The sequence below is a fragment of the Oncorhynchus nerka genome, linkage group LG27 (genome assembly GCF_034236695.1).
Source record: "Oncorhynchus nerka isolate Pitt River linkage group LG27, Oner_Uvic_2.0, whole genome shotgun sequence".
NCBI classification, from domain to species: Eukaryota; Metazoa; Chordata; class Actinopteri; order Salmoniformes; family Salmonidae; genus Oncorhynchus; species Oncorhynchus nerka.
In genome coordinates, this window is record NC_088422.1 from 90412187 (window position 1) to 90438697 (window position 26511).

Here is a 26511-nt window from a genome sequence, read left to right on the forward strand (position 1 = left end):
CTGAGTTTGGTGTGTGTTATCATTATTCAATCACTGGCCTTGTCTCCATCTTCTATAGACACAGTGTGGTTACGTTGTTATAGACACACCTGCATGCTGGCCTATATACATGCTTTGATTCAGTTGAGTGTTCCTCCTGACCTCAATTTTCTAGTTCAGATACTTTCCATGACGTGTCTGGCTGACGTTTGTCAACAAAGGCAAGGACACGAGGAGTCACTCTGGGATAGAAGTGCTGAATATGAGGTGTCATTGAATAGCTCTTTCATTCAAACATGTACACTCGTACACTCACTCGTACACTCACTCACTCACTCCGGGCTAAGGAAAGGTGGAGAGCTCATTCATGATCTCCTAGTGTTGTTTTCTATCCTTGGTTTGATGTGTTGCTACTCTATTTGACATGTTTTCCTCCCGAACTCCATTCAGCTGAGCACAAAGTAGGCCTATCTCCTGGCTATTTTCACACGATGATAACATTAGTGCCGCAATGTCCTCCTCTGCATGTGTTTGTGTCAGGCAGAGCAGCGGAGGTGTGTTGTTGCTAGCTGTGTGCATGGGCTACGTCATCCCTGATTGGAGCCAGCTCTGTGTTCCTGTTAATAATTCAGAATGCAACGAGGGTTTGTGGAATTGCAGTTCCTGGAAGGGAAAGATTCCATTCTTTCTTTCTCTCATTGAGCCAATGTGTCAGTCAGAACTCAGATAAAATCACTTGAATACCAGCAGCACAGTATTTGTAGCCTGGGTCTATATCTAGAATGACACATGGTTAATTTAGAGTAGCTACTTGCCTACCTGAGCAAATGCATGGAAACCTTCACCCCTCACCTCAGATGAAGCCTAGTCTACCTTGTTTGTTGTTGTTGTTGCTTGTGTGGGGGTTGACCGTAACTCTACACCCATCTCTGTTTCTCAGGGAAGAGGCAGCCTGGATCGCAGACCTATTTCTGGAGTGTGAGATCAGGGCCATGAATAAAAAAAATGCCCATATAGATTATTTCTCTCAGTAGCCAGCTGCACCTAGCATATACCAGTGTTTCCCCTAGGATTGTTTTCAACAGTTGTGGCAAAGGTAGCGGCTACTAGCGTTACTTCAATGACATGCTAGCTGTTCCCATACACTTCCAGTCATTGAGCCAATGACTATCCATTTAAAAGCTCTTCCCGGCAGAAATATCTACCAACCGACAGTGCATTCGGAAAGTATTCAGACCCCTTCACTTTCCACTGTTTGTTACGTTACAGCCTTATTATAAAATGTATTAAATCGTTTTTATTTTTTCTTATCAATCTACACGCAATACCCCATAACGACAAAGTAAAAACTGGTTTAAAAAAATACTCAACTATGACATTTTACTTAAGTATTCAGACCCTTTACTCAGTACTTTGTTGAAGCACCTTTGGCAGGGATTACAGCCTCGAGTCTTCTTGGGTATGACGCTACAAGCTTGGCACACCTGTATTTGGGGAGTTTCTCCCATTCTTCTCTGCAGATCCTCTCAAGCTCTGTCAGGTTGGATGGGGAGGGTCGCTGCACAGCTATTGTCAGGTCTACAGAGATGTTCGATCGCCTGGGCCACTCAAAGACATTCAGAGACATGTCCCGAAGCCACTTCTACATTGTCTTGGCTGTGTGCTTAGGGTCATTGTTCTGTTGGAAGGTGAACCTTTGCCCCAGTCTGAGGTCCTGAGCGCTCTGGAGCAGGTTTTCATCAAGGATTTCTCTGTGCTTTACTCCATGTTTCCCACAATGCTGACTAGTCTCCCAGTCCCTGCCGCTGAAAAACATCCCCACAGTATGATGCTGCCTCCATGCTTCACTGTTTGGGATTGTATTTGCCAGGTGATGAGCAGTGCCTGGTTTCCTCCAGACGTGACGCTTGGCATTCAGGCCAAAGATTTCAATCTTGTTTCTCATGGTCAGAGTACTTTAGGTTCCTTTTGGCAAGTTCCAAGCGGGATGTCGTGCCTTTTAACTGAGTGGCGTCTGTCTGGCCACTCTACCATAAGATTGATTGGTGGAGTGCTGCAAAGATGGTTGTCCTTCTGGAAGGTTCTCCCATCTCCAAAGAGGAGCTCTGTAAGTGACCATCGGGTTCTTGGTCACCTCCCTGACCAAGGCCCTTCTCCCCTGATTGCTCAGTTTGGCTGGGCGGCCAGCCCTAGGAAGAGTCTTGGTGGTTCCAAACTTCTTCTATTTAAGAATGATGGAGGCCACTGTGTTCTTGGGGAACATCAATGCTCCATACATTTTTTTGGTACCCTTCCCCAGATCTGTGCCTCGATACAATCCTGTCTTGGAGATTCCTTCGACCTCATGGCTTGGGTTTTGCTCTGACATGCACTGTCAACTGTAGGACCTTATATAGACAGGTGTGTGCCTTTCCAGTGTCCAATCAATTGAATTTACCACAGGTGGACTCCAAGTTGTAGAAACGTCTCAAGGATGACCAATGGAAACGGGATGCACCTGAGCTCATTTTCGACTCATAGCCATAGAGTTTGAATGCTTATGTAAATAAGGTATTTCTGTTATTTATTTTTAAATGACATTTTCAAATTTGACCTTTGTCATTATGGGGTATTGTGTGTAGATTGATGATTCCCTTTATCTAATATTTTGTTTTGGTTGAAGGTCTAACATTCAGTATCAAAAATATGCAAACAGAGAATCTGAAAGGGGAAAAATACTTTCACGGCGCTGTATAAAAAGTCATATCTTTTGCAGCGGTGGCAAGAAGGAATATTGGTTAAACACTGCTTAGCCGACACCCTACACCTTTGTTCTACAGTAGCTTAGAAACCGCACTGCTGCCTGCCAATGTCCTCTCTTACTGCAGAGGGCATTTGACAATGTGTTAGTTCTAATAAGAGAAAATAACATTCTATATATTTATGTCATTGTGGAATATTGTTTTAATTTGCATCTACAGTTTACTGTATTCGCTCGTCTCAGCAGGGGGGAAAGGGGTAGCGACTGACGCCAGATTTATGATATGGAATAGCACATAACTTAAGTGTTTCCCTGGGGATCTTCAAAGTCATCCCATGCTGACTGACACTAATGTAATTCAGAATTGATCCAGTAAAAGTCATGTCAGTAACTGAAACCAGGCCTTGAATACCAAGTGGACCTGTCACTTTATATGACTTGAACCTTCCATTAACATAAGCGATCAGTGCAGTTCTGAGATCCCCTTTGCTTTACATTCTCAGAACTATTTAGAAATTCAGGTGGGCACTCCTTAGTTCCTTCTTATTGAGTTAAGTGTAAATCATTCTAAATGACAGGATTTTTAATTCTCTTCCTTTGCTATTCCAGAGTTTTTAGCACTACGGCTCTCCGTTTGAAATGTTTGTTTGTGACGTGTGTGTGTCCACCCTCTAGCAGCTCTGGTCTCAGAGCCTGGTCTTCCATGGCGTGTGTGTGTCCACCCTCTAGCAGCTCTGGCGTCAGAGCCTGGTCTTCCGTGGGATATTAGCGTAGCAGATGTTGGCGGTGAGGACCCCGTTCCTTTTCTGGGATCGTGGGACTCCTTCCCAAGCCCAAGGTCACCAAGAGGAGCTAACATCCTCCTGTGCTCTGTGGGATCCGGCCCTTTACCATGTTGGTGTTTTTACAGTCCTAGGCTTACTTATGCCTCTGCTTAGTGAGTGTCTCTCAGTGGGGAGGAGGGAGAGAGAGACTGGAAGGGAAGGGAAAAATAGTGACAAACTGTTTGGGAAAGTCTGAGATTGACGAAGGGACTAGGGAGGGGGAAGGGAAGATGGAGAGACGGCGGGACTAGGGGAGGGGGAAGGGACGAAGGGACAATGGAGGGACGGCAGGACTATGGATGGGGGAAGGGACGAAGGGAGGGACGAAGGGACAATGGAGGGACGACGGGACTATGGAGGGGGAAGGGACGGAGGGACTAGGGAGGGGAAGGGACGATGGAGAGACGGCGGGACTAGGGAGGGGAAGGGACGACGGGACTAGGGAGGGGGAAGGGACGACGGGACTAGGGAGGGGAAGGGACGACGGGACTAGGGAGGGGGAAGGGACGATGACGGGACTAGGGAGGAGGAAGGGACGACGGGACTAGGGAGGGGGAAGGGACGACGGGACTAGGGAGGGGAAGGGACGATGACGGGACTAGGGAGGGGGAAGGGACGACGGGACTAGGGAGGGGGAAGGGACGATGGAGAGACTAGGGAGGGGGAAGGGACGGGACTAGGGAGGGGGAAGGGACGACGGGACTAGGGAGGGGAAGGGACGACGGGACTAGGGAGGGGAAGGGACGACGGGACTAGGGAGGGGAAGGGACGACGGGGCTAGGGAGGGGAAGGGACGATGGAGAGACGGCGGGACTAGGGAGGGGAAGGGGACGGGGGACTAGGGAGGGGAAGGGACGATGACGGGACTAGGGAGGGGGAAGGGACGGGGACTAGGGAGGGGGAAGGGACGACGGGACTAGGGAGGGGGAAGGACGATGGAGAGACGGCGGGACTAGGGAGGGGGAAGGGACGACGGGACTAGGGAGGGGGAAGGGACGACGGGACTAGGGAGGGGGAAGGGACGACGGGACTAGGGAGGGGGAAGGGACGGCGGGACTAGGGAGGGGAAGGGACGACGGGACTAGGGAGGGGAGGGACGAAGGGACTAGGGAGGGGGAAGGGACGGGGGACTAGGGAGGGGGAAGGGACGACGGGACTAGGGAGGGGGAAGGAGACGGCGGGACTAGGGAGGGGGAAGGGACGGCGGGACTAGGGAGGGGGAAGGGACGACGGGACTAGGGAGGGGAAGGGACGACGGGGCTAGGGAGGGGGAAGGGACGACGGGGCTAGGGAGGGGGAAGGGACGACGGGGCTAGGGAGGGGGAAGGGACGACGGGTCTAGGGAGGGGGAAGGGACGACGGGACTAGGGAGGGGGGAAGGAAGGGACGACGGGACTAGGGAGGGAAGGAAAGGATCTAGGGAGGAAGGGAGGCCATGTCTGAGGTAGCAGAACAGGCCTCTGAACTCAGTGACCAGAAAAAGGGCTTATTTCATTGGCTACAGACACTGTGCACGAGGGAAAAGGCAAGGCAAGAAATGCAGTACAAGCTTAAGGCTATTTGATGAAAACAAATAGGATCTTTTTGGTGTTATTACTCAGTGAAAAAGCTAAGGGAAACTGGCCATTCCTTGGTTGCTGCAATCATGCACATTTGGCTCCCTATTTACAGTAGGAAGCAAACCAAACAAATCACCTCAAAGACAGACTCCACTGCATGTTAATCTAAACATGCTTTCTGTTTGCACAGGAAGAATGTTATTTCTGACATATTTTGGAAACCAGTTTTGACAGTTTCCAACATTTCGACCATAATAAATGGTCTTTGTCAGGTTACTCTCATGGCACTAGCCCCCACTGATGCCCTTAGCATGGGTGAGTCTGCTTGCACAGCAGTGTGCCAATGCTGGGCTTACCACTGTGCTTCTGCTCGCTGGCATTGGAGTTGCGTTAGGCTTGGGCAGTATCCAGATTTTCAGATCATCATACCATCCTTCTCTCATCCCGGGATTTATGGTATTACCGGAATAGCATACAAAGGGGTGCTAAAAACACAAAAGCCCACTGGGGCTATATTACCAGAATGCTAACAAAATTAGCACAAACTAATAGCGACGTCACATAGATGCTGTTGGCTAAATGCTAACGAGCTAAAACTAATTGCAAAGATGGGCAAATCCAGCTCATGAAGTTATACAAGCTTAGCCAGTAGCTACCGAAATGTATTTTTCTTTGCGTGTGGACATTTATGAGCGCAATTGTGCCAATGAACAAAGTTGTGAGGCATGCTTTTCTGAAGGAAGAGCAGCATGTTTACACAGAGCAGAACGGAGCGGACAAAAAAATGGCAGCTGTACAGAACTCATCCAGAACTCATCAAGCACTCTTTGACTTCTAGCAGAAAGCCTTTCTAAGATATCTAGCCTAGGAACGGTGGTTAACTGCCTTGTTCAGGGCCAAACCACAGATTTTCACCTTATCAGCCCGGGGGATCCAATCTTGCAACCTTACAGTTAACTAGTCCAACGCGCTAACCCACCCGCCTGTCATTGCACTCCATGAGGAGCCTGCTTGTTACGCAAATGCAGAAGCCAAGGTAAGTTGCTAGCTAGCATTAAACTTATCTTATAAAAAACAATCAATCAATCATAATCACTAGTTATAACTACACATGGTTGATGTTACTCGTTTATCTAGCGTGTCCTGCTTTGCATATAATCGATGCAACGCTGGGGGATGATTTAACAAAAGCACATTTGCGAAAAAAGCACAATCGTTGGACTGTACCTAACCATAAACACCAATGCCTTTCTTAAAATCAATACACAGAAGTATATATTTTAAAACCTGCATATTTAGCTAAAAGATATCCAGGTTAGCAGGCAATATTAACCAGGTGAAATTGTGTCACTTCTCTTGCGTTCATTGCACGCAGAGTCAGGGTATATGCAACAGTTTGGGCAGCATGGCTCATTGCGAACTAATTTGCCTGAATTTTACATAATTATGACATTGAAGGTTGTGCAATGGAACAGGAATATTTAGACTTAGGGATGCCACCCGTTAGATAAAATACTGAACGGTTCCGTATTTCACTGAAATAATAAACGTTTTGTTTTCGAAATGATAGTTTCCGGATTCAACCATATTAATTACCATAGACTCGTATTTCTGTGTGTTATTATGTTATAATTAAGTCTATGATCTGATAGAGCAGTCTGACTGAGCGATGGTAGGCAGCAGCAGGCTCGTAAGCATTCATTCAAACAGCACTTTCGTGCGTTTTGCCAGCAGCTCTTTGCAAGCACAGTGCTGTTTATGACTTCAAGCCTATCAGCCTAATGGCTGGTGTAACCAATGTGAAATGGCTAGCTAGTTAGCTGGGTGTGCGCTAATAGCGTTTCAAACGTCACTCGTTCTGAGACTTGGAATAGTTATTCCCTTTGCTCGACAAGCCTTTTGTGGAGCGATGGGTAACGCTGCTTCGAGTGTGGCTATTTTCGATGTGTTCCTGGTTCGAGCCCAGGTAGGGGCGAGGAGAGGCACGGAAGCTATACTGTTACACTGGCAATACTATAGTGCCTATAAGAACATCCAATAGTCAAAGGTATATGAAATACAAATGGTATAGAGAGAGTCCTACAAATACTATATTAACTACAACCTAAAACCTCTTACCTTGGAATATTGAAGTCTCATGTTAAAAGGAACCACCAACTTTCATATGTTCTCATGTTCTGAGCAAGGAACTCAAACGTTAGCTATTTTACATGGCACATATTGCACTTTTACTTCTCCAACAGTTTGTTTTTGCATTATTTAAACCAAATTGAACATGTTTCATTATTTATTTGAGGCTAAATTGATTTTTATTGATGTATTATATTAAGTTAAAATAAGTGTTGTAATTGTCATTATTACAAATAAATAAATAAAAATCGTCCGATTTAATCGGTATCAGCTTTTTTGGTCCTCCAATAATCGGTATCGGTGTTGAAAAATCATAACCGATCGACCTCTAGTCTCAGTTGTTTAATCTTATGTTCATACAAATATGTCCACATGTTAAGTTTGCTGAAAATAAATGCAGTTGACAGCGAGGACGTTTCTTTTTCTGCTGAGTTTCAAATTCAGCCCTCTTTCTCCCATTGTGCTATTTACAAACACACACATGGCTGGTTCAACTCTTCTGGGGAATGACGCTAAGCTTCATACTGTAAAATACTTTGACAGGTGAAATGAAGAACGCAATTTGCTTTATGTTTTAACGTATTGCCCAAGTTGACTGCAGTTATTAATTTTAACGTAGCTCCACATAATCAAATTTATTTCAACTTTTTTTTCTTTTGATGGTATAATATCCTGGTGATTTTTCCAAATCCCCTGGTGTACGGTATATCCCTTACACCGCCAAAGCCTATCTGGTGACAGTACTCTTAGTCAGCTGCACACCAGGCGGTACCTATACAATAGGGTTCACTTAAATGATCTCCTTTTCCTTGTCTCCTAATAGACGGTAGAGAGTAGCCTACCAGGTGGAGTAAATAAGCACTCTCTCCTTGACGTGCATGGAGAGGCTTCACTGCCTTGCCATTGTCCTGCTAGACTATAGTCTAACCTCTGTTCTCCACAAAAAGACTAATCACAGACTTTAAATCTATGTGAGTTGAATCTGTTTTAGAATCATGCACCTCATTGTGTGGAACATTGCAACCGTTTCGCCCTTTCCCCTCCTTATCTGAGAATATGTATAGCGCTCATTCACCAAGGATATCATCCATGTTCTGCCATCGAAATGACTATTTCCCATTTTGGAATGTTCTTATCCCCTCTCCTGTCTTTAGTGAGTGTAATCCATTTGCCAAGTAAATGCAATATGGTATTTAGCTAGCAGCAAGGCAGACGGTTGAAACCTTTAGATGCAACGTGGGAAGTTTGAAAGGCTCTTTTGGAGATGTAACCCCCCCTCCCCCGTGCAGACTGTAAAGGGGTTTTCTCTTCTATAGCACACAGTGTTCTGTTGGAAACCTCTGAACTGGCTGATATTCTCACCTGGCTGACATCATCCATTCTTAGCCTGTTAGGAACACAGTAGTGTTGAGCAACGATACACCTGATACTCACCCTTCAATTCTCAGTATTTGCTGTTATGAAATGGCATGCTGAGATGTTTTCTCTGGCGAGGCCTGTCCAGTTTAAATGAAGTATGGGAAGCAGATGTTAGTACCTTGTTGGCTGCTAAAGTTAAGAAGTCCTCCCATGTCTTTTTCTGTTATGGTTTTTGAACTGCCTAATTTGGTCTTCAACCACTGTCCAATCCAATAATGTCCTAGCACCTGGTTATTTGGCTAGAAAGTTGTGGATAATCTTTATGTAATAACCCTCATGTTTGACTTCAAGTGATCCACTCCCCTCCCGATCTAGGGTAAATCCAAACAGCTTGATGAACCGCCCAGTATTTTCCAAAGGAAAGATCTCCATCCCAAAAGCGTGGTACTCTGGAATAATATTGTGTAAGTAAATGTTTGTCTGTCAGTTCATTTCTAGTCAGGTTTCAGTTCTTCTCCTGCGCTAAACATAACTCCAGACTCCGGAGGTCACCCATCAACTTGTGCTAATGCAGGAGAAAGAGCTTAAACCCCTCTCTCTGTTCTCAATGACTCTGCCTTGGCTGTCCAGGCCCACTGCTGCGTGTCATCATTAAGCCCAGTATGACGTCTCTGTTTGTTCTGCCACAGGTGTCCACAGTCTCTGCACCTTCTTCTTCTGAAATGTGCCACAAGTTCCGCCCTGTCTACTTTAATTGGCTATATTCTGGGACATAATGAACAGCAGGAAGTGGTGGAGCTGTGTCTGGGCGAGGTAGACAGATGGAGAGAGAGGCGATTAGGTCAGAGTTTTGATGTGTCTTAGGTGCCAGCCGGATGGTTAACACCATTAGGGATCCATTAGGGATGGGAGTCGGAGAGGGTGGTGATGGTGGTACTGAAGGCTGCTGGGTGCTGGGCTGTATTCAGAAGCACCACTGTACATGTGTGTTTCAGCCTTCATGCATATAACAATTATAGGACCGCAAAAGGCACCATGTTGTCTATCTTTCAGTCAACTCATTAGGCTTAAGTCGTACTGAATCTAAATGTTTAATGTCTGCTATCGAGGCCCTGAGTCATGCTGGAGGATTTGTCCCATTCTGGGTGGATTTTCTGTCTGATCTCTGATGCGACTGACCTCATCTGTTTCTTTAGTAAAATGCCAGTTGTTGAGCAATATGCTCTTCGGTGACTCAATACCACCTTTCTGTGATGGCCCACCTGACACCCAAACACACAGTACCCCTGTACCCCTCACCCATACAGGTGAGCAGCACCCCAGGGTCGTGTGTTAATGTTGTCACGGTACCAATATCACGATACCAGATTTTCCATGACAAAAAGGAAAACCCAAAGCAGACTAAAGTCTATGGTCCTCTAATAACCTACTTCAGGTTCAGTATAGTGTGCTACAGCTTGGAAATAAACATGGGATTCTATGTGACATCATCAGGCTGTTTGTCTCCAACATTAGGACTGTTTTATTTCTGAGTACCGCCGTACTGGCATTGTGACAACCCTAGTGTCTGTGTGTGTCCTCAGGGGGCCCTGTGTGTCTCCCGTGGATCCTGTACACGTGAGTGTGTGTCCTCAGGGGGCCCTGTGTGTCTCCTGTGGATCCTGTACACGTGAGTGTGTGTGTGTCCTCAGGGGGCCCTGTGTGTCTCCCGTGGATCCTGTACACGTGAGTGTGTGTGTCCTCAGGGGGCCCTGTGTGTCTCCCGTGGATCCTGTACACGTGAGTGTATGTGATCACGGGGCCTCTGCTTGGCTTGCGTCCCCTGGGCTTCGCACGTCACATCCTCAGGATAGAAAATAGATTTGGTTTCACTGGAGACCGGCTGCTAGGGTTGCGTCAATCAGGAAAGTGCATTGTCGCCATGACAACGACCACTCATCCACCCCATGCTGGATCTGAGTCTCTCTCCTCTGTTTTGAAACCGTTCATATCTGTCCCTTTATCCTTCTTCCTCACTTGTTGCTCACCAGCCGTCCACCGTTCTGTCTGTTATACGTGTTGCCATGTGGATCAGCCTCCTCCTTTATTCCTGTATGATATGTTAGTCATTCACCTGGCTCTTTCTTCTGGACTCTTCTCTTGTTTTCTCTTATAAACACCGTACCTTTGGTCCTGCCATTTTAACTTCTGCTCCTGTGAGCTTCTCCCCTCTCAACCTCTGTACCACACCACTGAGTGGTGAAAGGGCTTTTAGTGCTGCCGTCATTATTGAGCCTGGCTAGCAGTGTAATAGTAATTACACCCCTGAGTGTATGATTAGTGAAACAGCCCCGTGGTAATCAAAAAGATGTGTCCAGTCATACAGTGGGGAGAAAACACCGGCCAGTTTGACTGTTCCAGTACCCCTCCCTCCCTCCCCCTACACCACCAAGGTGTTAACGTAGGCAGAATGTATTTTAACTCTTGGATAAGAATAGTTCCTCTGCCAAGGCCAGAGTGATGGGCTGGGTTACATCACACTGAGATCAGTGTTTCCCCTACATCGTTTCCCCCCCTAGGCAGGGTGCAAATTTCCCCCAAAGCTACACCTAAGGCCACAAACAAACTCCACAACATTAATTTCAAACTAATTTGGTTTTATGTTTGGGGGAAGAGAGAGGGGAAACACCTATGTAATTGTAGGAGAAGTGCTGTGTTGAAGCCTGCTGATTTGTCCCATTTCTGGACATGTAGCCTGTGTTGCGCTGTCACTACTACTGACAGACAGTATGAATCAATCTCAGATATCTAAGGTGGAGGCAAAAGGAGTGTCAGGCAGGACAGCTGGAAGGCAAACATCAAGCCAGTTGAACTGTACTGACTGGATTCAGTCTTCCACTGGCCTCTCTGTCTGTCTGTCTATTCAGTCTTCCACTGGCCTCTCTGTCTGTCTGTCTATTCAGTCTTCCACTGGCCTCTCTGTCTGTCTGTCTATTCAGTCTTCAACTGGCCTCTCTGTCTGTCTATTCAGTCTTCCACTGGCCTCTCTGTCTGTCTATTCAGTCTTCCACTGGCCTCTCTGTCTGTCTGTCTATTCAGTCTTCCACTGGCCTCTCTGTCTGTCTGTCTGTCCAGTCTTCCACTGGCCTCTCTGTCTGTCTGTCTGTCTAGTCTTCCACTGGCCTCTCTGTCTGTCTGTCTGTCCAGTCTTCCACTGGCCTCTCTGTCTGTCTGTCTGTCCAGTCTTCCACTGGCCTCTCTGTCTGTCTGTCTGTCCAGTCTTCCACTGTTTTCTCCGTCTGTCTGTCCAGTCTTCCACTGGCCTCTCTGTATTTGTCTTTCTGTTGAGTCTCCTCTCAGCCTCCTAGGGAGAGCCTGGGTCTTATTAACAGGCAGTGGTCTGTGGCCTTTGCCCCCCACCTGCTGTCACCTGCAGTTGTTATGACAATGTGGTTAAAACGGACTAAAACTGTTAGCAGGTCATAGTTGGGCCACCGTCACTTACAGCTCGATGACCTATGGCTTTAAAGATTTTACAGACTAGCCACGCTACCTTTTCTGCTAGATGCGATTAGATAAGCCTAATAGAAAAAGCTCAGGATTGCCCTAGTCTGTTTTGCCAGCTGTGGAGAACTGTAAGCCAGGGGAGCGATGCTAGGCTGGCCCTTCAATCCCTCACTCATCAGTTATATAGATTATCTTAATCCTATCATGGAACTGTAACAGCAATGTTTGTGATAGCTGTATTGTTACCGTAATGTTTGTGATAGCTGTACTGTTACCGTAATGTTTGTGATAGCTGTACTGTTACCGTAATGTTTGTGATAGCGGTACTGTTACCGTAATGTTTGTGATAGCGGTACTGTTACCGTAATGTTTGTGATAGCTGTACTGTTACCGTAATGTTTGTGATAGCTGTACTGTTACCGTAATGTTTGTGATAGCTGTACTGTTACCGTAATGTTTGTGATAGCTGTACTGTTACCGTAATGTTTGTGATAGCTGTACTGTTACCGTAATGTTTGTGATAGCTGTACTGTTACCGTAATGTTTGTGATAGCTGTACTGTAACAGTAAAACAAATTGTCAGACTTCAGCCACCCAAGTCTTCGACTGTTCTCTCTTCTACCGGAGCACCAAGTCTGGGAACAAAAGGCTCCTGAACAGCTTCTACACCAAAGCCATAAAACTGCTTAACAGTTAATCAAATGGCTGCCCGGACTATTTACATTGTTTTGTTGCACATACATTCTTGCACTGGCTGTATGTACGCTCACTGGACTCTACCCACACACTCACACATACTAGACTGGCACACACACATTCAGTACCAGTCAAAAGTTTGGACACAGCTACTCATTCCAGGGTTTTTCTTTATTTTTACTATTTTCTACCTTGTAAAATAATAGTGAAGACATCAAAACTATGTGCAAAGCTGTCATCAAGGCAAAGGGTGGCTACTTTGAAAATATAAAATATTTGGATTTGTTTAACACATGATTCCATATGTTATTTCATAGTTTTGATGTCTTCACTATTATTCTACAATGTAGAAAATAGTCAAATAAAGAAAAACCCTGGAATGAGTAGCTGTCCAAACTTTTGACTGGTAGTGTATTTGTGAATAGGCTAACTGACATGATAAATAGTTGTTCCCAGACCACCACAAGAACCCAATGCCGTATTTGAGCTTTGTTTAGTTCCTCCTTACCAACATACTCCTGACAGCAGAGGGGGTTTTAACCCTTTCATGCGTGAGTTCCAAATATCTCTAACGGTCGCCCCAGCGTGAGTTTTTTATGCACGTGATGTTAGAATGTTCTCTCCATTCCAGAATGTGATTGATACGTAACAGTACATTTGATCCGCGCTGCCCTCAAACTAAAGCACGCAGCCTGTTTATATTTATAGGTTGTTTTAACTTCAATTTCAAATGATTTTCAAACAAGTTTTATTTTCTAAAAACAGTTTGAATTTAGGTGTGTTCCGCCTCCTCATTCATTCACATAAAAATAGTCATTTTTACTTTTGCGGATAATTACATTTTTGGGACATTTCTGACACGGACAAAATTCCCCAAGCACTACCCAATTGTTTGTGCAGTTCACGTCTGCAGACATTTGCTCATCTCCCGTCAGAACAGGATCTGCACACGTGTTCACATTTTCTATTCCACATTTCTATTGTAGCGTACTGTATGTATGGAGCATAATATATTTGTGTATATTCTTTATCACCGCGGACACGTGAGGTAACGTTACTCATTTTATAACCTTTATGGTGTTATAGTCAATCGTGCTTATGTAGCCACATTCTTCTATTAGCTCTGTAAAACAATGTTAAATGCGTCAGAGAAGTATTATCTTGTGTTGCATTTTGAAGCTACCATGGCCTTATGACTCTCAAGTGGTGCAGCGGTCAAAGGCACAGCACATCAGTACTAGAGGCGTCACTACAGACTCCCTGGTTCAAATCCAGGCTGCGTTTCCATCAAAGTAAGTGCCTTATTACGTTATAATAGTTATAATAATAGTTTCCGTATGCCGTTTCTGCTGTAGCTGTAGATCATAATATATTCCTTATAACTGCGGACACGTGAGGTCACGTTACACATGTTATAACCTTTATGGTGTTATTGTCAATCATGCTTACCTAGCTACATTATTCTATTAGCTCTGTAAAACGATGCTAGTTGCGTCAGAAAACGATTAGCTTGTGTTGTATTTTGAAGCTACCCTGGCCTTATGACTTCCAAGTGGCGCAGCGGTCTATGGCACTACAGACACCCTGGTTCAAATCCAGGCTGTATCACAACTGGCTGTGATTGGGTGTCCCATATTGCAGCGCACAATTGGCCCAGCGTTGTCCGAGTTTGGCCGGTGTAGGCCATCATTGTAAATACTAATTTGTTCTTAAATTACTTGCCTAGTTAAATAAATAAAAGATATGACCATGGTTTGTTTATTTGGTCTATTCAGCATAGCTCTGTTCTGCCCTGCCTTGCCCCCTTGTGGAGCTCAAAAGTTAATTTCTTACTGTTATAACTCAAATCTGTGATTTTGTCAATGCAATAAACTATTTTTTTTATAGCAGTGTTTATTATGTTAATTCTTTGTAGTATTGTTTTATTGCTATATCCTTATATTGTATTCTAATGAATAATTCCTCTTTATTCTGTACTTTCAGAAACCAGAAACATTATTTGTCAATATCATAACTGGAGCTGGACATCTTTGGAGCTGAAGAATGAGGACAGCTTTTGTATGCTAACGTACACTCCTTAACAGTTGTACTGGATGAAAACACAGCAAGAAAACACATATGCCAATATGTAATATTAATCTATTTTATTGCAGTACTGGTAGTTGGTTCAACAACTTGTTTTACTAGAGGACAAAAAACTGAATATGCATAACCCATATTTAATATCCATGCAGTGACTGAACAACAACTGCATTTCCACCCCCATCTCTAAGGCATAGTATCATGGCTGCAACAACACTGAATGGCGCAGAGTGGGAGGTTACGTGGTTGACTGCCGGCACGCGCTACTTGTATCAATAAATCACTATCAGAAAATGTTTTGTGTGGTAATTATTTGTGTATTTACGATTTTATTCACATGTTTTCAATTCTAGGTGACAAATCATGCATTCCGATTCTTGCACAGATTGTAATGGGCACATATTATGTGTGTAAAATACCTTTTTGAAGGTTGTACTGATTATGATGAGCTAAGCTAATTCCAGCTGTGTATCCATGTTTGTTGACATACAATGCATTCTGGGATTCACCTCTGTTTGACCAAAGATGTTATAACAAAATGAGGTGAGTAAGAGTTCACTAATTTTTTGAGGACTTCCGGAAATTCATGGTGGGATGTGAACGACGGTAGATGACACACCCCTTCAACATGCATACTACAAACAGACCAAACTCATCTCGTCTTCTCTTATTATCTTCGGTTTCTGTGAGGAAAAAATGCATGGCTGCGCGCTGAAACTAATGTCGGATTACTTTCGATTTCTATAAAGTGTTTTACCTAGTTATTTCGATCAATGGTGAGCTCACTCACCCGTGATGTGATTAATTATATACAGTAATTGCTATTAGCTAATTCATATTGTAGTTTACGTCAGCCGAGAGTTAGAAAATATGACTGCTTGTGTTGGGTCAATCTTTCCTCAGCGCTAGGACAAATGTAGCCTACATTTTTCCGGTTAGGATGATTGTGTTATGCTATATCTTCTGTGAATATCTGAACAATCCATCCAAAAATAAACTGCTGACATTCTGGACATAACTTTGTAAGGACTGTGTTTGTGTAAATAGTTTCTGAAAAAAGTGTGGCCAGCTCAAACGCTGATTGTTGCGTCATTCGAAACTGCCGTTCTAAACGAGCATTCTAAATGAGTGTTCTAAACACACGGGTGTGATCGTATGCTTCAGGGACCACTGTAGAACGATCACACCCGTGTGATGGTACGTGTGAAAGGGTTAAACATACGGAGCACCATTTGTCACCCGTAGATATTCAAGCTTGACCAAATATACCTGTTAAAACATTGGCCTTGGGTTTATCAAGCTGCCATTTTCTATGGGCCTGTGTACAGACACTGGTGGCATCTGACATTGTCAACAGAGCACAAGTTGGGTCAGGCATTCGTAGAGGGTTCGCTCAAGTGCCCAGAGAAATGCCCCTATCAGAATCACAGGAATCCTAAAGGAGGAACATGGGGCTTGTCTGTATACAGCAGCGTGTATTTATCTGCAACTAATAATAGTTATTATCTTTGAGTTATAATAACTCAACAGAACTTAATGAAAACGTCATGCTATGGTGCCTCGTTTCTTGAGTTAGGTTTGACTATTTGGTTCCTGCAGTGGTATGTAGACTTTTGCTAAATGGCTGTAAACTTGTGACAATTTATATTGTTATTTTGTTTTCTTACACATGACATGTCATCCCAGTTGGTTAAAATGTCATTAATCTTTTTACAACCAGAAATGGTTGCGACAATGTAATTTCAACTGGTTTTTCCCACTGGGAGGTGTCTTGTTTTGGAGCAATTAGGCCATGTTTTCACAGGCAGCCCAATTCTAATATTTTGTCAATTTATTGACAAAAGATCTGATTGGTCAAGAAACCAATTAGTGGAAAAATGTAAGAATTGGGCTGCCTGTGTAAACACAGCCTCAGGCCAGGCTATGAGGTAGCTGGTCCTAGCAGTGTGGTCTTGTCCCAGTAAGGTTTCTAGTCCTAGTATGTTCCAAGGAGCTGTCAGTCTGTCTTACCCAGATCAGCTCTGACTTGGCTGCGTCATTGCTAGCCTGGCGATGTGTGACAGCGCATTAGGCCTACTGTTTAACGGGATCATCACCATGGAGTTACCCAGGGTTACCGTGAGCCAGCACTTAGTGACGCTGTAGATGTACAGTACTTCCTGGTTGTCCTTATCCAGCTCACACCCTGACCTGATAAATTACTGGCAGAGGCTGGTGGTTCTCGAAGAAGATTCCCCTGTGAGATATCAACCATAGCTTCGCCTCACATTGACTAGAAGCAGGGAAAAGGCAAAACTGGCTTTAGCTCAGTGTCTAGTGGATAACTTCCTCCTACTCTGGCTGGTGGCACCAAGCTGGCTCCTGATATGATGATAATGGCGCCAACAGATGGTCGCCTCACTTCAGGTCCTTAGAAAACTATGCAGTTATTATTATTTTTTTTAATGTATTCTTATATTATTAGCCCAGAAAATCTCAAGTGTTATTACATATGGCCGGGAAAAAGGGTTGGATATAAAAGTAATACCAGGAATAGGACTTTCCCGAAGCAGATCCTTTGTTCAGAACTCCACCCTGGACATGTGATCTTATCCCAGAGGCCGACCCAAAACAACGCGGTCACCGCAGGAGTGTCAGACGGAGCGGCATACTGGTCAGACTCAGAAGGCGAGCACACCATCCACCACTTCCAAGCATATTACTCGCCAATGTCCACTCTCTAGACAACAAGGTGGATGAAATTAGGGCACGAGTTGCCTTCCAAAGAGACATCAGCGATTGTAACATTCTCTGTTTCACGGAAACCTGGCTCACTCGTGATACGTTGTCAGAGTTGGTACAGCTACCCGGTGTGTCTCCCGGTTTCTTCACGCGTTGCGCCGACAAACATCTCTCTGGTAAAAAGGAACTCAAGTCCCTTTGCTCACCTGACCTAGAATTCCTTACCATCTAATGCCGACCGCATTATCTTCCAAGAGAATTCTCTTCGATTATAGTCACAGCCGTGAATATCCCCCCCAAGCAAATACCTCGTCGGCCCTGAAAGAACTTCACTGGACTCTATGTAAACTGGCAACCATACATCCTGAGGCTGCATTTATTGTAGCTGGGGATTTTAACAAAGCTAACCTAAGATCAATACTCCCTAAATTCTATCAGCATATCGAATGCCCAACACGTGCTGGCAGAATTCTGTATCATTACTACTCGAACTTCCGTGATGCATATAAAGCCCTCCAGCGCCCGTCCTTTGGCAAATCTGACCATGAATATGTTTTGTTGCTCCCAGCCTATAGACAGAAACTAAACGAGGAAACGCCCGTGCTCAGGTCAATACAACGCTGGTCTGACCAATCGGATTCCACGCTTCAAGACTGCTTTCCATCACGTGGACTGGGATATGTTCCGGATAGCTTCAGACAACAACATTGATGTATACGCTGACTCGGTGACCGAGTTTATTAGGAATTGCATCGGAGATTTCGTACCCGCTGTGACTATTAAAACCTTCCCTAACCAGGAACCGTGGATTAATGGCAGCATTTGCGCAAAACTGAAAGCGCGAACCACTGCTTTTAATCATGGCAAGGCGACCGGAAACATGACGGAATACAAACAGTGTAGTTATTCCCTCCGCAAGGCAATCAAACAAGCAAAGCGCCAGTATAGAGACAAAGTAGAGTCGCAACTCAACGGCTCAAACACGAGACGTATGTGGCAGGGTCCACAGCCAATCACAGATTACAAAAAGAAAACCAGCCTCGTCGTGGACGTCGACGTCTTGCTCCTAGACAAACCACCCGAGCCACTGCCTGTTCACCCCGCTATCATTCATAAAGCGATTTCAGTACAGGTGCATCAAAGCTGGGACCGAGAGACAGAAGCTGTTTTTCAATCTCAAGGCCATCAGACTGTTAAACAGCCACCACTAACATAGAGAGGCTGCTGCCAACATACAGACTCAAATTTCTGGCCACTCAAATTAAATGGACTTAACTAAGGTATCACTAGTCACTTTAAATAACCCCACTTTAAGAATATTTACATATCCCATATTACTCATCTTATATGTATATACTATATTCTATAATATCTACTGCATCTTGCCTATGCCGCAGGCCATCGCTCATCCATATATTTACATGTACATATTCTATTCATCCCTTTACATTTGTCTAATTGTGTGTAGAAGGTAGTTAAGGTGAATTTGTTAGATATTACTGCATAGTCGGAACTAGAAGCACCAGCATTTTGCTACACCCGCGTTAACATCTGCTAACCATGTGTATGTGACCAATAACATTTTATTTGATCAGTATTAGTACATGGATCACTTGGCAAGGTGACACACACACGAGCCTGCTGTACTTTAGCTTTGACGTCTCGTGTTTCTGCTGTCTCCGCTTTATCATGATACGACTGACTAGAAATGTAATTGTGCTTGAAGGCATGTTTGGAATCGATCCCTTTCTCAAATAGTCAGTTCAAACTGGGTTATGTGGAGTCAGTGTATGAGTGTAGCTAACCACTTTGTGTTTCTCTCCTTCCAGGGCTCCAGAGATCATCCTGGGCCTGCCCTTCTGTGAAGCTATCGACATGTGGTCCCTGGGCTGTGTGATCGCTGAGCTCTTCCTGGGCTGGCCCCTCTACCCAGGGGCCCTGGAGTACGACCAGGTAAATAAGCCTGTTATAAAGAAGTGTATTGTTACATTGCTGTACACCCTCCTCTGAGGCTCACTGGTCCAGATCTTAAGAACTGTAGACCTCCTCCCTCGTCTTCCTTTTCCTCCTGCTATTCCCTTCACATCTTCTCATTCGCTCCTCCTTGAAGGTCCTTTATCTCCTTCTCCTTGAAGTTCCTTTATCTCCTTCTCCTTGAAGTTCCTTTATCTCCTCATCCTTGAAGTTCCTTTATCTCCTCCTTCTCCTTGAAGTTAATTTCTTCTCCTTCTCCTTGAAGTTCCTTTATCTCCTCCTTCTCCTTGAAGTTAATTTCTTCTCCTTCTCCTTGAAGTTCCTTTATCTCCTCCTTGAAGTTCCTTTATCTCCTCCTTGAAGTTCCTTTATCTCCTCCTCCTTGAAGTTCCTTTATCTCCTCATCCTTGAAGTGCCTTTATCTCCTCATCCTTGAAGTGCCTTTATCTCCTCATCCTTGAAGTGCCTTTATCTCCTTCTCCTTGAAGTTCATTTCTCCTCCTTGAAGTTCATTTCTCCTCCTCGAAGTTCCTTTATCTCCTCCTCCTCCTCGAAGTTCCTTTATCTCCTCCTCCCTTTTTCTTCCCACTCGCTCACGCACTCTCTTTTTAGTCTGCTGTCCTCCTCCATCTCCTCCCCTCCACTTTCCTCTGGCATCTGTTCTCCTCTCTAGCTGAGTGAAGTCTGTCTAGCTCCTCCCACTGTACTCTAACAGTGTGTGTTGATGCTATGAGGTGATTGCTTGTATTAGGACATGGACTCAGACCTCCCACTCCTCCGTAGCCCTGTTATTAACGCTTTACTCCTGCTGGGTTCTCAGGATAATCGGGCTGAATCCTGCAGTGACCTGTGGAGAAGGGAGGGGGAGGCACTGGAAACAAGGAATGGAAGGGAGAGGGGAGGTGAAGGAGATAAAGGATAATATACTGTACTGGGACTGCTTGAGGCAGCAGGGGTGGAAAGGAGGGGGAGATTTAGAAAGGGAGAGCGAGTTTGGAAGAGGAATTATTGATGAAGAAATAAATTAACATAGTGTGTGGGAATGAATTGAGAGGGTAGAGAGGAGTGAGAGACTGAGGAGGGGAGTGACAGGCAGCGACAGGCCCAGATTAGTGCCGTATTTCCTGGCCACCTCCGGCGGGGGAGGGCTCCCCTGTGGATGTGCCAGTGGCAGGGCGGAGGTGTGGATGGTCTCTCCCAATGACTGATGGCATAGCAGGCTGGAGGTGATGGATCCCCCCCAGCAGAGCCCTGAAGAGCAGCTGCCCAGAGTTAAATGAATCTGGGGCTTACGTTGACCGGCTTTCCCCCCGCCCTGGAGACCCATCCACAGCAAGCCTTTCAATCCAGCCCCAACCTTTCCTATACATTACCCTGCAGTACACCCCCTAAGCCCCTTCTGCAGACGGACTGTGTCCTCGCCAAAGTATTTTTACTTCCCAGCATCATTTTTCACGCTTTCCGCTCCGGCCCAGAGGCAGGAGGGATAACTCAACACCTCCCGAAGAGATTTGACTTGAGCACGGCAGCACTAAATGTAATTCATCTGTTTTTATAGGGGCAGATCACAATGTCCCAAAGCCGCATTACACAGACAGAACCTTGGTGGAGCCTCCTCTGAGGGAGTGAACCAACAACAGACCTGACCGCTGGTGCCGGAGGCCTGACCGCTGGTGCCGGAGGCCTGACCGCTGGTGCCGGAGGCCTGACCGAAAGCCTCTCAAAGAGCTTAGAGGAAAGAAGGAGATACGGAGTGTGAAGCCAAGGAGCAGGGAGGAGATACGGAGTGTGAAGCCAAGGAACAGGGAGGAGATACGGAGTGTGAAGCCAAGGAACAGGGAGGAGATACGGAGTGTGAAGCCAAGGAGCAGGGAGGAGATACGGAGTGTGAAGCCAAGGAACAGGGAGGAGATACGGAGTGTGAAGCCAAGGAACAGGGAGGAGATACGGAGTGTGAAGCCAAGGAGCAGGGAGGAGATACGGAGTGTGAAGCCAAGGAACAGGGAGGAGATACGGAGTGTGAAGCCAAGGAGCAGGGAGGAGATACGGAGTGTGAAGCCAAGGAGCAGGGAGGAGATACGGAGTGTGAAGCCAAGGAGCAGGGAGGAGATACGGAGTGTGAAGCCAAGGAGCAGGGAGGAGATACAGAGTGTGAAGCCAAGGAGCAGGGAGGAGATACGGAGTGTGAAGCCAAGGAACAGGGAGGAGATACGGAGTGTGAAGCCAAGGAACAGGGAGGAGATACGGATTGTGAAGTCAAGGAACAGGGAGGAGATACGGATTGTGAAGTCAAGGAGCAGGGACGAGATACGGAGTGTGAAGCCAAGGAGCAGGGAGGAGATACGGAGTGTGAAGCCAAGGAGGGAGGAGATACAGGGAGCAGGGAGAGATACGGAGTGTGAAGCCAAGGAGCAGGGAGGAGATACGGAGTGTGAAGCCAAGGAGCAGGGAGGAGATACGGAGTGTGAAGCCAAGGAGCAGGGAGGAGATACGGAGTGTGAAGCCAAGGAGCAGGGAGGAGATACGGAGTGTGAAGCCAAGGAGCAGGGAGGAGATACGGAGTGTGAAGCCAAGGAGCAGGGAGGAGATACGGAGTGTGAAGCCAAGGAGCAGGGAGGAGATACGGAGTGTGAAGCCAAGGAACAGGGAGGAGATGCACAGAAAAATGATAGATAAAGGGAGAGCACTAAATAAGAGAGGATTGAAAAAGGGGATTCATGGTGGGAGTAGTTGGGTCTGTTCTTATTACTATTACTGACCTACCGCTGTTACGAACGCCACTGACCTACCGCTGTTACGAACGCCACTGACCTACCGCTGTTACGAACGCCACTGACCTACCGCTGTTACGAACGCCACTGACCTACCGCTGTTACGAACGCCACTGACCTACCGCTACGTTACTGACGCCACTGACCTACCGCTACGTTACTGACGCCACTGACCTACCGCTACGTTACTGACGCCACTGACCTACCGCTACGTTACTGACGCCACTGACCTACCGCTATTACGAACGCCACTGACCTACCGCTGTTACAAACGCCACTGACCTACCGCTACGTTACTGACGCCACTGACCTACCGCTGTTACTACCGCCACTGACCTACCGCTACGTTACTGACGCCACTGACCTACCGCTACGTTACTGACGCCACTGACCTACCGCTACGTTACTGACGCCACTGACCTACCGCTACGTTACTGACGCCGCTGACCTACCGCTACGGTACTACCGCCACTGACCTACAGTCTCTCTCTCTCTGGCCAGCTATCTTCTAGTGTACGCCCCTCAGTCAGTTATCATGCCCATGCCCTGTGGGTGTTCACATGGACATTAACAGGTGTACTTTAATCCATGCCCTTCGACACTACCCCCCTCCCAGGGTGTAGGGTTTCACCATGGGCCCCGGGGGCAAGATGACTGGAGCCAAAGGGGCTGCCGTCACCCCTCACTCCCAGCATGGGGTCTAGTTCCATCCCACACAGCAGAATGTATTTATAACCCTACTCCTTGCCTCTTCCTCCTTCTCTCACCTCTCAGCCACGTCAAACCTTCTTTCAACATTTGGTCAATGTTTCAACAACCGTGATATATATGGCGCTATAGGATAGGGCCCTGGTAGTGTCCCCAATCAGCTCCCTCTTTCTCTCTCTACCTCTCTCTATACCTCTCTCTACCTCTCTCTCTCTATACCTCTCTCTCTACCTCTTTCTCTCTATACCTCTCTCTCTACCTCTTTCTCTCTATACCTCTCTCTCTACCTCTTTCTCTCTATACCTCTCTCTCTACCTCTTTCTCTCTATACCTCTCGCTCTACCTCTTTCTCTCTATACCTCTCTATACCTCTCTATACCTCTCTCTCTACCTCTCTCTCTACCTCTCTCTCTACCTCTCTCTCTACCTCTTTCTCTCTACCTCTTTCTCTCTACCTCTTTCTCTCTCTACCTCTTTCTCTCTCTACCTCTTTCTCTCTCTCCCTCTTTCTCTCTCTCCCTCTTTCTCTCTCTCCCTTTCTCTCTCTCCCTCTTTCTCTCTCTCCCTCTTTCTCTCTCTCCCTCTTTCTCTCTCTCCCTCTTTCTCTCTCTCCCTCTTTCTACCTCTCTCTCTCTCGACCTCTCTCTCTGTCTGTATTGTACTGCAGGGATGGTTTTGTATGGTGGGTTGTTTTCGTCCTAGGAAGGCTGCAGTGAAACACCTTCCAGGAAAATACGTTTTTCCCTTCAGAGAGGAATTCTTCTCACTCGCACGTACACATGCACTCGCACATACACATGCACGTACACATGCACTCGCACGTAGACAGGCACACGCACGCACACATGCACGCACACATGCACGCGCACGCACACATGCACTCGCACGCACACGTGCACTCGCACGCACACGTGCACTCGCACGTACACGTGCACTCGCACGTACACATGCACGTGCACTCGCACGTACACATGCACGTGCACTCGCACGTGCACATGCACTCGCACATGCACTCGCACGCGCACATGCCTCATACGCACGCGCTCGCTTACGCATGCAGTCTCGCACGCACTCGCATACGCACGCACTCATATACACACACATGCACTCACATTCAGTCGTGGCCAAAAGCTTTGAGAATGACACAAATATAAATTTTCACAAAAGTCTGCTGCCTCAGTTTGTATGATGGCAATTTGCATATACTCCAGGATGTTATGAAGAGTGATCAGATGAATTGCAATTAATTGCAACGTTCCTCTTTGCCATGCAAATGAACTGAATCCCAAAGAAACATTTCCACTGCATTTCAGCCCTGCCACAAAAGGAAAGGACCAGCTCACATCATGTCAGTGATTCTCTCGTTAACACAGGTGTGAGTGTTGACGAGGACAAGGCTGGAGATCACTCTGTCATGCTGATTGTGTTCGATTAACAGACCGGAAGCTTCAAAAGGAGGTTGGTGTTTGGAATCATTGTTCTTCCTCTGTCAACCATGGTTACCTGCAAGGAAACACGTGCCGTCATAATTGCTTTGCACAAAAAGGGCTTCACAGGCAAGGTTATTGCTGCCAGTAAGATTGTACCTAAATCAACCATTTATCACTTCATCAAGAACTAAAAGGAGAGCGGTTCAATTGTTGTGAAGAAGGCTTCAGGGCGCCTAAGAAAGTCCAGCAAGCGCCAGGACCGTCTCCTAAAGTTGATTCAGCTGCGGGATCGGGGCACCACCAGTACAGAGCTTGCTCAGAAATGGCAGCAGGCAGGTGTGAGTGCATCTGCATGCACAGTGCGGTGAAGACTTTTGGAGGATGGCCTGGTGTCAAGAAGGGCAGCAAAGAAGCCACTTCTCTTAAAAAACAAACATCAGGGACAGACTGATATCCTGCAAAAGGTACAGGGATTGGACTGCTGAGGACTGGGGTAAAGTAATTTTCTCTGAATCCTCTTTCCCATTGTTTGGGACATCCGGAAAAAGCTTGTCCGGAGAAGACAAGGTGATCGCTACCATCAGTCCTGTGTCATGCCAACACTAAAGCATCCTGAGACCATTCATGTGTGGGGTTGCTTCTCAGCCAAGGGAGTGGGCTCACTCACAATTTTGCCCAAGAACACAGCCATGAATAAAGAATGGTACCCACAAATTCTGACAAACTCCAAGCATTGATTATGCAAGAATGGGCTGGCATCAGTCAGGATGTGGCCCAGAGGTTAATTGACAGCATGCCAGTGTGGATTGCAGAGGCCTTGAAAAAGAAGGGTCAACACTGCTAATATTGTCTTTGCATCAACTTCATGTAATGGTCAATAAAAGCCTTTGAAAGTTATGAAATGTTTGTAATTATACTTCAGTATTCCATAGTAACATCTGACAAGAATATCTAAAGACACTGAAGCAGCAAACTTTGTGAAAATTAATATTTGTCATTCTCAACTTTTGGCCACGACTGCATGCACTCGCACACACATGCACTCGCACACACATGCACTCGCACACACATGCACTCGTACACACATGCACTCGCATACACACGCACTCGCATACGTAGGCACGCAGGTAGGTATACACACACTCACACAATCTTCAGGCCAATGTGGTAGAGGAGGGAGGTGAAAGGCGGAGAGTGCAATAGACACACGAGGAGGGCGTGCAATTGAGAGATGAGGAGGAGGGCGGGCAATAGAGAGAGATGAGGAGGGCGTGCAATAGAGAGATGATGAGGAGGGCGTGCAATAGAGAGAGATGAGGAGGGCGTGCAATAGAGAGAGATGAGGAGGGCGTGCAATAGAGAGAGATGAGGAGGGCGTGCAATAGAGAGAGATGAGGAGGAGGGCGTGCAATAGAGAGATGATGAGGAGGGCGTGCAATAGAGAGAGATGAGGAGGGCGTGCAATAGAGAGAGATGAGGAGGAGGGCGTGCAATAGAGAGAGATGAGGAGGGCGTGCAATAGAGAGAGATGATGAGGAGGGCGTGCAATAGAGAGAGATGAGGAGGGCGGGCAATAGAGAGAGATGAGGAGGGCGTGCAATAGAGAGAGATGAGGAGGGCGTGCAATAGAGAGAGATGAGGAGGGCGTGCAATAGAGAGAGATGAGGAGGAGATGAGAGATGAGGAGGAGGGCGTGCAATAGAGAGAGATGAGGAGGCGCGCAATAGAGAGATGATGAGGAGGGCGTGCAATAGAGAGAGAGGGGAGGGCGTGCAATAGAGAGAGATGAGGAGGGGGCGTGCAATAGAGAGAGATGAGGAGGGCGTGCAATAGAGAGAGATGAGGAGGGCGTGCAATAGAGAGAGATGAGGAGGAGGGCGTGCAATAGAGAGAGATGAGGAGGAGGAGTGCAATAGAGAGAGATGAGGAGGGCGTGCAATAGAGAGAGATGAGGAGGGCGTGCAATAGAGAGAGAGATGAGGAGGGCGTGCAATAGAGAGAGATGAGGAGGGCGTGCAATAGAGAGAGATGAGGAGGGCGTGCAATAGAGAG

The 26511-nt window shown here is 46.4% G+C and overlaps 1 protein-coding gene and 1 long non-coding RNA gene across 2 annotated transcripts in view; both read left to right on the forward strand.

Annotated features, from left to right (window-relative positions):
• The window catches only part of LOC115117353 (homeodomain-interacting protein kinase 3-like), an 87233-nt gene that overhangs the window by 30097 nt on the left and 30625 nt on the right, over positions 1-26511 (forward strand). The window contains 2 exon segments of the mRNA XM_065011182.1: positions 19406-19582; positions 21191-22179. Of these exon segments, the coding sequence (XP_064867254.1) occupies positions 19406-19582; positions 21191-22179 (1166 nt within the window).
• Positions 4952-14065, forward strand: LOC135565393 (uncharacterized). The gene is made up of 2 exons (XR_010461610.1): positions 4952-13821; positions 13953-14065. It is a non-coding gene; the product is annotated as an uncharacterized LOC135565393 (long non-coding RNA).